The sequence below is a fragment of the Otolemur garnettii genome, unplaced genomic scaffold (assembly GCF_000181295.1).
Source record: "Otolemur garnettii isolate 467f Iridium unplaced genomic scaffold, OtoGar3 scaffold00003, whole genome shotgun sequence".
In the NCBI taxonomy this organism is placed as follows: domain Eukaryota; kingdom Metazoa; phylum Chordata; class Mammalia; order Primates; family Galagidae; genus Otolemur; species Otolemur garnettii.
In genome coordinates, this window is record NW_003852398.1 from 46,159,647 (window position 1) to 46,173,389 (window position 13,743).

General features: G+C 41.3%; 1 protein-coding gene across 1 annotated transcript in view; it reads right to left on the reverse strand.

Moving 5' to 3' along the window:
- The window catches only part of ISOC1 (isochorismatase domain containing 1), a 19,908-nt gene extending 6,171 nt beyond the window's left edge, over positions 1–13,737 (reverse strand). The window contains exons 1-4 of the mRNA XM_012809256.2: positions 13,475–13,737; positions 2,905–3,024; positions 2,594–2,797; positions 1,069–1,185 (exon numbers count right to left, since the gene is read on the reverse strand). Of these exons, the coding sequence (XP_012664710.1) occupies positions 1,069–1,185; positions 2,594–2,797; positions 2,905–3,024; positions 13,475–13,594 (561 nt within the window). The 5' untranslated portion in view covers positions 13,595–13,737. The remainder of the gene's footprint in view (positions 1–1,068; positions 1,186–2,593; positions 2,798–2,904; positions 3,025–13,474) is intronic.
- Positions 13,738–13,743: the final 6 nt, after the last annotated feature.

Sequence of the window (13,743 nt, forward strand, 5' to 3'; positions counted from 1 at the left end):
GAGAGAGAGAGGGAGAGAGAAAGAGAGAGGGAGAGAGAGAAAGAGAGACGGAAAAGGGGAAAGGGAGAGGGGGAAGGGGAAAGGGAGAAAGGGAGAGAGGAAGTGAGAGAGAGAGGGAGAGATCCACAACAAAGAATGACCATCTCCCAGGATTACTTGGTAGTTTGCTTTTTACAGTCTTAGAACAGAAATGCTCCAGACAGACTGCTGCTAGGCAACAAGACAGAAAAGCAATGACTGCCCTACTCCACCGGACACTGTGACACTGTGGTATAAGACCACCAGGAAATATGTGACTGGTGTCCATAGTTACTGACACGCCTCCCAGGCCCAGAAATTCAAGTATAAAGAAACCTAAGAGTTGTGCCCCAGTATCCACGAGGTACTGGTTCCAGGAACCCCCCCCCCAGCCCCCCCATGGCCAGGATACCAAAATCTGCTGATGCTCAGGTCCCTGATATAAAATGGCACAGTGTTACCTATAACCTGTGCACAGCCTTCTGTACATTTTAAATCATCTCTCGATTACTTAAAATACCTAATACAGGGTAAATGCTATGTGAATATGTTTGCTGTACCACTTTTATTTTTATTGTTTTTTATTGTTATTTTATTGTTTATTATTTTTATTATTATTTTTATTGTTGTAATTTTATTTTTGATTTTTTTTTTCCCTGAGTATTTTTGACTCCCTGTAGGTTGAATCCATGGATGTGGAATCTGTGGATATGGAGGGGCAACTCTATGGGGCTGAACCAGGCTTAGCCCTACCCTGCCCTAGTTTTTGGCTCTTGGCTGAGTTAAACCCAGGTGAGCTGTTTTTAATGTGCAAACGTCTCACAGTTCAGGTTAGGCTTTGTGGAGTATCTCTTAGTCTGTGTAAAAAACTGTAATAGTTACAACAAAAGACGTAAAGGAACTCTTGGCAAATGGAAATCTAGACATGAACATGTGGTGTGTGTTCAGTCTATAAAAATTACATCCACTTGAGGAGGTGTGGGTCCACTGTGGGGCTTCAACTGTATTTGGGGAGCTTGGCAATCACCTATTTTCAAAGAGGACAATTACCTCAAGAGCAAACATCCTGTCCATCATGCTCCGCGAGGAGGTGGCATCGGCCACAATGTGGACCTCCACTCCTCGGCCAACTAGCTCCAGGGCAGTTTGCTGGATGCACACATGAGTCTGGTAGGAAAGGAACAGTGACATGTGATGACACAGCAACCCAGAAGTGTGTCACAAAGGTGCTGCAGCCTGACAAAGCAGAGTGAGCACCACAGACCTAAGAGCCCCTCTCGACATCCAGCTTGGCCTCTAACTAGCTGGCTTTGGCTTCTTCCTTTCTAAAGTCAGACACGACTGGTATCAGTGTTTCTGAAAAGAGGGACTTTAACTACGTTCTTAGAGTTTTGTGAGAAATGCTACAAGATTTTTCTCTGTGTCACCTGCATGACTTTCAGATCCTGGCTACTAGCACGTGGATTTGGTGCCACTTGCATTATTTGGGTTTACTTCTGCATTCACAGCAAGAGCCCCACGTGAGAAGGGGGCCTGCAGCAGAGCAGACAGGCAGAATAGCGGGAAGACTGAGTCGTGACAGGGCCCCTGGTAGGGAAGGTAGGCCAAGTTAAAAATAACTTGCAACACTGAGGAAAAACACCCAGTTCACATCCCCAGCAAATGGATTATGCAGATCCCAGCTTTGTAAGTGTTATAACAATTCATTAGCAAAAAACAGAGAAAACAGTTTCAACAATAAATGAATTGTATCTACAACCTAAGCACATTTCAACAATGCCACGTCAACCTTATCTTCACAAGACTGGAGTGTTTTGGAAAACGATCAACTGACACTTCATTAAGATTAGCATTGGAGGACTGCCCAAAGATAATTTTGATTAAGCATAAGGTCTAATTCTGATGAGAAAGCAAAAAAAAGTGCAGAGCCGGCAAAAGCGTTTGCTATGACACATTTACACAAACAGGCTTCCTCCACACTGTCATCACTGAACTCAAACTACAGAAATAGTTAACATACATCCACACTGGCTATAATAGCTTTCGACTTTTAAAACCTACAGCTATAAACTCTACTTTGAAAATATCATAACTATATTCACATTATAGGATTTTGATTTGTTTTTATAATTTTGTTCATAATTTTTTAAATTTTCCTTTAATAGTTATTTAAAAGCTAGTAATATATTAAGTAAAATCAGCATTAGGAATTTATGAGTTTTTTTTTCTTATAAAAACATATTTATGTAATTCAAATTCGAAGGAAATGAACTGCATGACCTGTAAGGTTTTACTCGCACAAATGGATGACCTACATGAAATCCTACAATTAAGACATAAAAGTAACGCCTTGTTAAAACTATGTCATGGTTAATAGCACTATTAAAAGTAGTGGTTAATAGCTATAAAGCACACAGGTCAGTGTCATGCAAACAGTGCACATTTAATGCACGCTGAAAGTTTTTTTTAATCAATATTACCACCTACATGACATTCTACATCCCAAATTACATTCAGGAAATATTTGGTTTTCTATAAAGCACATTGTGCTCAAAACATAACAACAGGTACTTACTTCTACTCCAAATAATACCACACTCCTGACTCCAGGAATCTCTGCTAATGCTGCTTCTACTTCTGGTAATACCATTGAAAACTTGGTCTTTGGAAGTACCAGTTTTACACCTGTTAAGTCAATTTCTTGAACAGTGCTTCCCAGACCTTTAGGGTACTGTTCCGTTACAATCACTGGAATTCCTAAAATCCGGGCCCCCTGCAACTGAAAAAAATAACCAAACACAAAAATAATAGTTATGTACATATGTGTGCATATATAAATACACATCATGCTTCAGCAAATTGGAAAAAATAAATACACGAGCATACCAATCTTTGTCCCACGCTAATGATATCCCCAAAATACTTGATGGCTGGTCTGAACCTCTCCTGCATATCACAGCAGAAAAACACAGTACTTGAAGGTGTAAGATTTCCCAGGGTAGTGAGCTGAAGAGAAAAGAAAAAAGAATGATTTAGCACTTGTTATACAATGACATTTATATTCAATGGAGGTCACTCAAGGAAGAAAAAAGTCCTATTGTTTTAACCCAGTAATTGAATTTCTACAACTATTATGCAAAAGAAAGTATCTAAATTACAAAAAAAAAAAAAAAATTACCCCAAAAGATATTCTCTGAACTGCTTTGAATAATAAAAGCTAAGAAAAAACCAAGGGCCAACAATACAGAAATTGTTTAATTTCAGCTAATTAAAAAACACATAGGTATATATGTTCTCAAAAAATTAATACCAGTGGGCGGCACCTGTAGCTCAGTGGGTAGGGTGCCAGCCACATGCACTGAGGTTGGGAGGGTTCGAACTCGGCCCAGGCCAGCTAAAAACAACAACCACAACAAAATAGCTGGGCATTGTGGTGGGTGCCTGTGGTCACAGCTGCTTGGGAGGCTGAGGCAGGAGAATCACTTGGGCCCAAGAGTTAGAGGTTGCTGTGAGCTGTGATACTACAGCACTTTACCCAGGGCAACTGCTGAGATTCTGTCTCCAAAAAAAAAAAAAAAAAATTAACATCATCTAAGAAAAATTATGTTTATAATATAATACAACTACAGTATTTGAAAATATTAACAGTGATTATACAATTAAAAGTGTTGATAATTTTTTTCTTTGTACCTTACATTTCCCAAATGTTAATTAAATACATTTCCTGGATGTTATTTAAAAATGTTCCTTTTGTAATCAGAAACAAATGTTAAAATGCTAAAAAAAAAAAAAAAAAAAAAAAAAAATAAAATTTGATGAGAGCACTGCTTACAAGTACAAAAAGTAAAATTTAAAGTAATCTGTGGCACAGACGAGGGAACATAAAAATTAAACAAACAACAAAAAAAATAGATATAAATCCAGAGCAAACCCAGAACTGCTGCTTTCATCACGACAGAAATATTAAGATGCTATTCTTCAGCATAACTTGTGGAGTTCAGAAAACACGATGAAATGAAATGCAAGCACATTATCACTGGTAAATGAACTGTCTGTACTTCCAGAGGAAGAAACCTAACTTTGACGACTGCACTCTTAAAATGCATTTATCACAATCAAGAAAGTCAAGGAAGGCCAGCATGGTGGCTCACGCCTGTAATCTCAGCACTCTGGGAGGCTGAGGCAGGTGGATTGCTTCCACTCAGGAGATTGAGACCAACCTGAGCAAGATCAAGATCCTGTCTCAAAAAAAAAAAAAAAACAGTCAAAGAATTAAGATAAACATTGAGTATTAGATTACCAAACTTCATATTAATTGCTGTACTTGGTCTCCTATAACAATTTGGCCCAGTATGGATCTACCAAATAACATCAAGATGAATATGAAAATTTAATTTCATTGAATTCTTTTTTTTTTTGAGACAGAGTCTCAAGCTGTCACCCTGGGTAGAGTGCTGTGGCGTCACAGCTCGCAGTAACCTCTAACTCAGGCTCAAGCAATCCTCTTGCCTCAGTTTTTCTATTTTAGTAGAGATAGGGGTCTCACTTTTGCTCAGGCTGGTCTTGAACTCGTGAGTTCAGGCAATCCACCCACCTCAGCCTCCCAGAGTACTAGGATCACAGGCATGAGCCACCAAGCCGGTCTTAATTTCATTGGATTTTTAAAAGTTCATGGTGCAGGGCAATGCTTATGGCTCGGTGAATAAGGCACCAGCCCCATATAACAAGGGTGGAGGGTTCAAATCTGGCCCCGGCCAAACTGTAACAACAACAACAACAACAACAAAATAAAATAAAAGTTCATGGTGATCTTTCTACCACCACAAATTACAAAAAGCTGTGTAAGGGATACATTCTGATCTTAAATGAACCAGTGTCACTCCTCAGATCTCCCCTTTAATTATCCTGTTTTACTCTCCTTCAATCCACCCACAGATAAAAATTATTAACAATATTCTGGAGCAGTCTATGGCCCAAAGACAAGGTGGTGCCTTCGCCACCAGCACAGCCACACACCCTGCCTTGTCATCTGTGCATGTGGCAGACACCAGGGAAACAACTACCACATGAGAAAGGGATCATTAAAAGAAATCTTTTATGCTTAATGACACACTATGCTAATTAGCTTGCACTTTATTTGATCTATGTCCTGGCAGGAGGGACTCCAGCACTTCAATGTCCCTCTGGTACTTACCCTATAGATGGGTATTGATATAACATAAATAATGAAACACCAGATGCATGTTACAATGTGAGAGCCACAGGTAAGTGAGTCTAATAGGGTTTTCCTACTTTTCTAATAAAGTATGATTAAAATATTCAAGAATCTTACATAGTCTTGTCATTTCCTAATTGCTTAATGCAAATATTATGCCTCCGTTTTGGTCATTTTTTTTTTTTTTTTTGAGACAGAGCCTCAAGCTGTCCCCCTGGGTAGAGTGCCATGGCATTACAGCTCACAGCAACCTCCAACTCCTGGGCTCAAGCGAGTCTCCTGCCTCAGCCTCCCAAGTAGCTGGGACCACAGGCGCCCGCCACAACGCCCGGCTATTTTTTGGTTGCAGCCGTCATTGTTGTTTGGCGGCCTGGGCTGGATTCGAACCCGCCATCTTAGGTGTATGTGGCTGGCACCTTAGCCACTTGAGCCACAGGTGCTGAGCCCGTTTTGGTCATTTTCAAAAGCACCAGGTATGATATATACATATAAGCACTGCCAGAAAGGCTAATCTTTGTATATTTAGGATACTACTTTAAAAAATAATCACGATTTATTTATGACTATGTATCTTAAATTATCAGCAAACTTTACATCTTGGCTCAAAATCTACACATTTTCTTTTTTGTACATGTGACTCCGGGGTTCCCGTCACTCACAATGTGTTTAGGGCACACTGTATAAAGCAGTTTATATACAACTGGCCTATGGGAAATAACCGTAGTGCAACTCAGCCAATCTCACTGTTCTGCCAGAGGTGGAAACCAGAACCTCTGCAAAATAAAACTCCAGGGCAGTTACGTAAGTATACACTTGCTCAGAATTCCAGCTCCCAGATCCTATCTCAGACTGTATTGACTAATTCTGCAAAATTCCTAAAAGGTTGGGTTGTCTGAATGCTAAATTCACAAACGGTTACAAACAGCAGATGAGAAAAGTAATTGCTGGGGGTAGACAACCTAATAGCTACAAGAAATGACAGCTAACAGAGAAAAGATTCAAAACACAATAGCAACAGAACAAAACTCTAATAGTTCTACAGTCCAGGCCTCTGCTAAGGAAGTAACAAGCTGTTATAAATTAAGAAAACATCATACCAGCACATTCATTTTAAAAATGTTTAATGACATAGTATTTCAGAAGGACCAAACTGGTCAAAATATTTTTGAGTTAGGCTATATAAATCCTTACCAACTCAGAAATCCCAAACGGGCAGAGTTGTGGCCTCTGGGAGTTCTGATTGCTTGGTGCTTCCAGGAACCTCATTTTAGCTGTGAGGTGTCCTGTTCTGAACAGGGGATCACATTAGATATATGTCCAATTAGACACAAACTGAGCAGGTCAGAAAACGCAGCCCTGAAACCCTCACCACCCTGCAACATCTTTCTGTTACAGAAAAGCAACATCTATCAACTTTCAGTAATCAGAAAAGAAATCACACAGGCTACAGTGGCAGGGTGTGTTGATATGCTAAGACTGGTTATAATGCAGTGAATCAAAAATAAATGCCTTACCTCTCTGCACCCCCCCAAAAGTGGGGAGTATCTGTGTGAGGAGTTTAATTCCCCATATTCCCTTGAACGCAGCTGCACTTAGTAATTTGCTTCTTACGAGTGGAGAGGGAAACAGTAACTTTACAGTGGAAATAGCTGGCTAACATGTCTTCAGTGATCAGCATCAATATAAATGATGCCATGTTGATAGCGTGTACCCTCCATATGAGGCCATGACAATGACCATCAGGAGCTTCCTCTCAAATCCCACAGTCCCAGTCCAACCATGAGAACTACATCAGACAAATCAAACTTGAGGGATAATCTACCAAAATGTCTGAACTATACCTCAGAATGGTCAAGGTCACTGAGAACAAAGTCTGAAAAACCGTCACAGCCCAGAGGAGCCACAGGAGACATGACAACTGAATGAAACTGGTTCTTCAAATAGAAAATAGCAGATGTAGGGACAAAACAGTGAAATCTGAATAAAGTGTGAAGTTTAGTTACTAGTCATGCACCAATGCTGGTTCCCTGGTTGTAACCAAGGTACCACAGTAATGTAAGATGTTACAACAGGAGAGCCTGGGTACAGGAATACAGGAATTTTCTGTACTTTATTTTTCTGTACTGTACTATAGTAACTTCACTGTAAATTTAAAACTATTCCAAAATTCAAAGGTTATTTAATTACATATATATTTTAAATGGCCTCCCTGTGCTATTGTGGTTGGGGGAAAGATGCTGCTTTACCATTCCCTGCAATCCAGAAGGGAGGTTCTGAGGCTACCAAAAGCAAACCAAAAAATTCTAACCATGTCTGGCCGATCTGCCCAACCCCGACCCCAAATCCACTTGAATTCCGACAGGCTGTTAAAATGATATAACTCTCTATAATTCAGGAATTTTTATTTTAAACAACTAAAAACACTACCAGTCGTCAAACATTTATATGTCACAACTTGACGAAAGCCCATCTGTCATAGCAAATAGAAAATGACATGACCAAATTCCACCAGGAGTAAAAGTGTATCCACCGCCGAAAAATGCACGAAATTACATATAAATGTGCGTGTGTGTATCTATACACCTTCATTTATCCATATGCCTTCATAAATTCCTACACATACATATAAGGAATACACAAATACCTACATTTAAACATTAAAAAGTTGATCATGGCTAATGGCTTCCTCAACAAGCATTTAAGAGATTAATGTACAATTTTTTTGTCCACTCTCTTAAGAACTGTCAAGGCTGAGACTTGACCTTCAGCTTCATATTCAGAAGACTTTCCATCACCTAGCCCTAGCCCTACTACTACCGTTACCACGCCAGTATCTGCCCTGCTTCACCAGCACAGGTGCTCTAACCATCTTCCAGTAACGACCACTATCTTGGTGAACGCTGATCAGTCTCCCTGATTACTCAGAACAGGCACACATGGGGTGTCTGGCCTGCTTTAGTGATGAACTGTATGTACGTTCTATTTTCTCCATGAAAGTAATATGTGGTGAGTGATGTGTTGAACTGGCGAAGTCCTAGCCCCTAGTTCCTCAGAAAGCGATCTTATTGGTTTGTTTGTTTGTTTTTAGAGACAGAGTCTCACTTTATCGCCCTTGGTAGAGTGCCATTGCATCACAGCTCACAGCAATCTCCAACTCCTGGGCTTAGGCAATTCTCTTGCTTCAGACTCTGAGTAGCTGGGACTACAGGTGTCCACCACAACGCCTGGCTATTTTTTTGTTGCAGCTTGGCCGGGGCCGGGTTTGAACCTGCCACCCTCGGTATACCGGGCCAGTGCCCTATACACTGAGCCACAGGCACCACCCAAGTGATCTTATTTGGACAAAGAGTCAACACACATATAATTAGTTAAGATCAGGCCATACTGAAGGAGGGTGGGTACCTAATCCAAAGTGACTGGTATTCTAAAAAAGGAGACATATGGACAGGGACAAACACACATGCAGGGAGAATGCTCCCCGAAAGATGACGGTGGAGATTGGTGACATATCTAAGAAGCCAAGGAATCTCCAAGTTGCTGGGAAGTCACCAGAATCTAGGAGCGAGGCATGGAACACAGCCTCCTTGATCTTGGACATCCTGCTGTTTAGAAGTGTTGGTTAAGCCGCTTAATCTGCAGCACTTTGTTACAGCAGCCCCCTACCCTACCCTCCCCCCACCCCCAGCAAACTACTACAGTGAGTACCATGTGTATCTTTAGGAATGATTAAAGTGCAGAACTCTAAATGTGATATTTTTAAAAATTTGGTAGTCTATTAGAGTGACAAAACAGCAATGATCTGCTTGGGAGGGAGCCCAAACGAGGGTCTGGGGTATCATTATTTCACTCCGGAAGTGTTTCCAAGGAAATCAGATCGCCACAGCTGGAGTAAGGCCTTGCTCTAAAGTCAACTCTCTTCAAACAAACGTCCATGTTGCAACTTCCCAGGTTACAAAGATGCCCTAAACAATACAAGCTGGTAGGCATTAGAATCTGAGTCCAAATCTCAATTTCACTAATTTCAATTACATGAACTAGGATAAATCATTAACATTTTCAAATGCGCTTTTCTTATCTATAACATAACAAGAAAAATAGTATCTACCCCTAAGTACCTCATAGGGCTATTTCAAGGATTAAATGAACTTCACATCCTCAATCAATAAATGTATTAGACTACTGTGACATCCTTTATCTAGGAAACACTACCCTTTACAACTTAGCATGTGTTAAAAAAACTTAACTCTAATGAAGTTGAATATTACTATTATGATCCCTTGAGAAACCTATAAATACATATAGAGAGAAATAGTGCATAACTTGCTATGTTAACATAATCTGGAATTAGGAAAGTAATTCATAAAATGGATTTCCAGATGTCATCAAGACGTGCCATGTTACCAAGACATGATTTGTTACTGGAAAAACAGATTTGGGGCTTTTAAATTTCAGCTGCAGTAGAATATCTATTTTGCTCTTAGTTTTACAACATATTCACCCATTGTGAACACTGATGTCACTCACATGAAGGTAATGACTCTGGCTTATCAAGTAAAAAATGAGCTTTCTAACTCCTGAAGAGAAGACAGCTGTCCCCATTCACCTCAAGCCTGAGGATGGAAGGGTTTTTAAGACTGTGCGTCTGACTGGGGTGAAGGTGAAGCTGGGCAGAGCCCAGGAACACAATGCCATCCAAGTCTACAGTAGGATTCGCTAAGTAAATAAACGGAAAAAATATTTCAAATGCAGATCATGTCTCCTACTCTGCAACTCAGTTTATTTATAGGTAGCCTCTTACGGATGCACAAGGAGCTAACGGTACACAATGCTTTGGGTTTTATTTCAGAATGTTATTTCAGAATGTTATTTTATTTCAGAATGTTATTAAATTCAGTTAAATTTTTTTAAGGTGATACCCTCCCTGCCCCCTGATCAAACCAATGGGGTGGAACCATAGCACAACCTCCGGATGGAGCTGTCTTTCTCAGTGCCCTGAGAGCACACCCACCCCCCTGAGCATCCCACCTCTGAGCCTTAGCTCCCCTACCTGCTCCTCTGGTCACACTCCTGTGGCAAAGGTCCTGAAATCAAAATCACCACCTTCAAACTAGCAAGCCACTGGCAGACCAGATTCCTCCAGCCCTCCTTCCCTTCACAACATGAACTCAGTATTGCAAGCTGTAAAATGTCCATGCGCCTATTTAACATAACAATAATAATAATAATAATAAAGTACCAAGAAAATGAAAGCTGTTGCAGAATCCCCTTACAGATAACCATTTCAGGAAAAGGTCAAAATAACCTTAGTAGTGAAGCCCTTATGTTCTGGCCGCACGAAGCGGCCCAAGTCTTCCCTCCTGGTACAGAACCGAAATCCCCTCCCCGCATCCTTCACACAATGTCCACTTCCATCGCTCTTCTGCTGAGGTCTTGATTTCCTGGGTCACAGGTTGGAAAATGTACTGGTGGTGGTATGCTATCAAATTCACACTAGTTTCCACAGTTAAATGTTTCCATTAATTGAAACTTGGGATACATCTTCTGAAAAATTAAAACTTATAAATCACAAAAATGACCTAATTTCCCACTGTATAATCTTCTCATTTCCATGATTTCTCCTGCCTCAAAATTCATCAGACTTGAAGCATCTGACAAAGCAGCAGGCACATGAACTATGCGTGAAACATGAGCGATGCCTTCAGCTACCTGAGCTGTCAGCAGACATCAGACCTCGGGCCAGAATATTGAAAAGAAGACACTTGAAGAAAAGTTACCACAGCCTAACACTGGCAATGGGAGACTCAGTTTCCAGTTTCCATAGGACCAATAACCAACCACAAACGTAGTGTGGCATAAAGAGAATAGAATTGTATTTCCTTTCTCTGTTCCAAGAGTACATACATAGGTGTGTGTGTGCACGTGTGTGCGTGTGTCTCCTTCTATAGCTATAAACAGAGAGAGATATATCAGAGGGTATATGGTATGTATCTATACATATCTTTACATTATCTACTTCTAAACAAAAGAGGTATCTGGCTGAAGTAAAAATATTATAATTAGCAAAATGATAATATAAAAAATTACTCTTAAATAAACGTAGAAAGCATATAAAGAGTAAAAATATGTAACTGATACTTAAGATTTCTTGTACTGTTTGGTGAAAAAATATTTTTTTAAAAAATGGAACAGAGTAATGCTATCATTATAATTATTATTTGAAACACCAATGTAAAAAGTTAACTATATATAATCTCCTATACCAAGCAAAATACTCCAAAACTCACGAGTGACCAGGGTTTTATAGAATTCCTTTTGAAAATGTACAAGACATTTCAGGCATATACACTTAACATTAATTTCTAGAATGCTTCATTAAAAAGAGCTGTCAGACAAAGGCCTTGCATTTTTTTAAATACAAATATCCTCCCCTGGTAAGGGAGGACCTTTCAGAGGATGAACCTCTAGTTTAACATACATGTATTACCATCTTAAGTAAGAGCCCGCCCACCTTCCCATCTGTATGAGAAAATGCTTCACAAAGAAGTCTGTATCTGTATAGCTCCAGACCTTCACAGTTAATATTTGAATTCTCACCTTTATAAACGTATTTATCAAAGGTGCATCCAACAGCTTGAGTGTTTTGGCAGCAGTAATGTAAACAGCCCGACAAGGAAGGCTGCACAGAGGTGTCAGACATGGAAACACATGAACCAGGCAAAAAAGGGTAATGTTAATTAAGCACCTAAAAACCACATTTCTACATCTGAGTAGCAGGTCAAATCCTAGGGTATCAGATAACTCTGACTACCCACTTCCAGGCCTTCCAGGGACGGACAGTGGAATCTCACAGACTTTGTCCTCTGAACACAAGAACTTTACCCAGGGGGTAAAGTACCAGCTTTGGATGCTTCTGGGGTAATGGGAAGAACCATCACCAATTCATCTGCTGATTACAGCTGAAAAAAAACTTGTAAATAATCCTCAGAAAATGACAGAGTTAATTGGTACAAAAATACAGTTACATAGTGGTTGTAAGATTTAGTGTACAGGGCAACTTTAATTCACAATAATTTACTGTACACTTTAAAATAACAGAGTGGATTTAGAATGTTCCCAACACAAATAAAGACTAAATGTTTGAGGTGACAGATATCCAATTACCCTGATTTGGTTATTACATATTGTATGCTTGTGTCAAAATATCATGCATGCCATATAAATATGTACAATTACTATTATGGTATCCATAACACTTTTTTTAAAGAAAAAAAATGACACTTTAGTATTAGAATCCCCTTTAACCCTGAATTCCACATTTCAGTTTGGTTTCTAAAATCATGGCTTGTGGGTTTCTCAGCTCAAGAAAAAATATTGACATTGTAGTACCCAAATTATACTTTATGTTCTTTCCTTCAGAAACACAAATTCTCCAGCGAATCCTCTCATCTATTAAGAAGATAGGGGATCGTCCTACCTAGTATTCGCATCGCTTTTTAAAAAAATAAAAATAAAATGCTATTAAGTAATCCTCAGGTATGGTAACTTTCAGCCAGTAGGACCAGGAACTCACCGTTTAGCTCCAGTCGGGTATTTAAGAGGCCATTAGACTCCTGGAGTCAAATGTCTTTTTCGATGTAGGTGAAACAAATGTAATCAACAGACTCAGTTGACACTTGGCTAAGAGCAGGCTAAGCAAATGGTGATTTCGCTTAAGGTTGGGAGAACTAAAACCCAAGGACCTAAGAGCTTGGGAAGAGGAGGGGAAAAGGGTTTGACTCCTACAAGTTTCCGCAAGTGGTTAACACAACTCTGGGAAACAAATCCCAGGACTGACCCCACCACCACCTCGATCACTTCTTCCTTCTGCCCACCCACCGCCCCAAAGCAAAAACACAGCTACTACAGCACCGCTCTCCCGTTACGCAGGAGGCTGGGACCAGCTCCCGGAACACAAAGCCGATGCCGGCGACCAAGGACCACACACGTGGGGGCGATCGCGGGCGCAGAGACCAGCTGGGAGGCCCACGCCCCCGCCGGGCACAGCTGGTGACCGTCACCTTTGGACTGGCGCGTTCCCCGAGGCTAGGGCGGGCTGCGCGGCCCTTCCGCCTCAGCCCGGCGCGCAGGGCCGGGACCTGGGGTACTCCGGGCACCTGAGGAGCGCAGCGGAGGCGGGGACGGCACCGGGGCCGCTCGGGGTCGGGGGAGCGGCGGAGCGCGCGGCCCTCCCGCGAGACCCACCTGGATCTGCAGCGGCACCAGGCGCACCTTGCAGCGCTCGCTCACGGCGAAGCCCTTGGGCAAGTCCACGTACTGGCCCCACTCCTCGGCGAAGAGCTGCACCACGAATTTGCGGTGCATGTCGATCTGGTCGCCGTACAGGCTGAGGAACTTTTGGATGAGCAGCTCGTAGCCCGCGCCATGCGGCACCGACGAGGGCCGCGCGAAGACGGAGAAGCAGAAGAGCACCGGGACCGAGCCCGACGGCGCCCCCGCGCCCACGCCGCCGC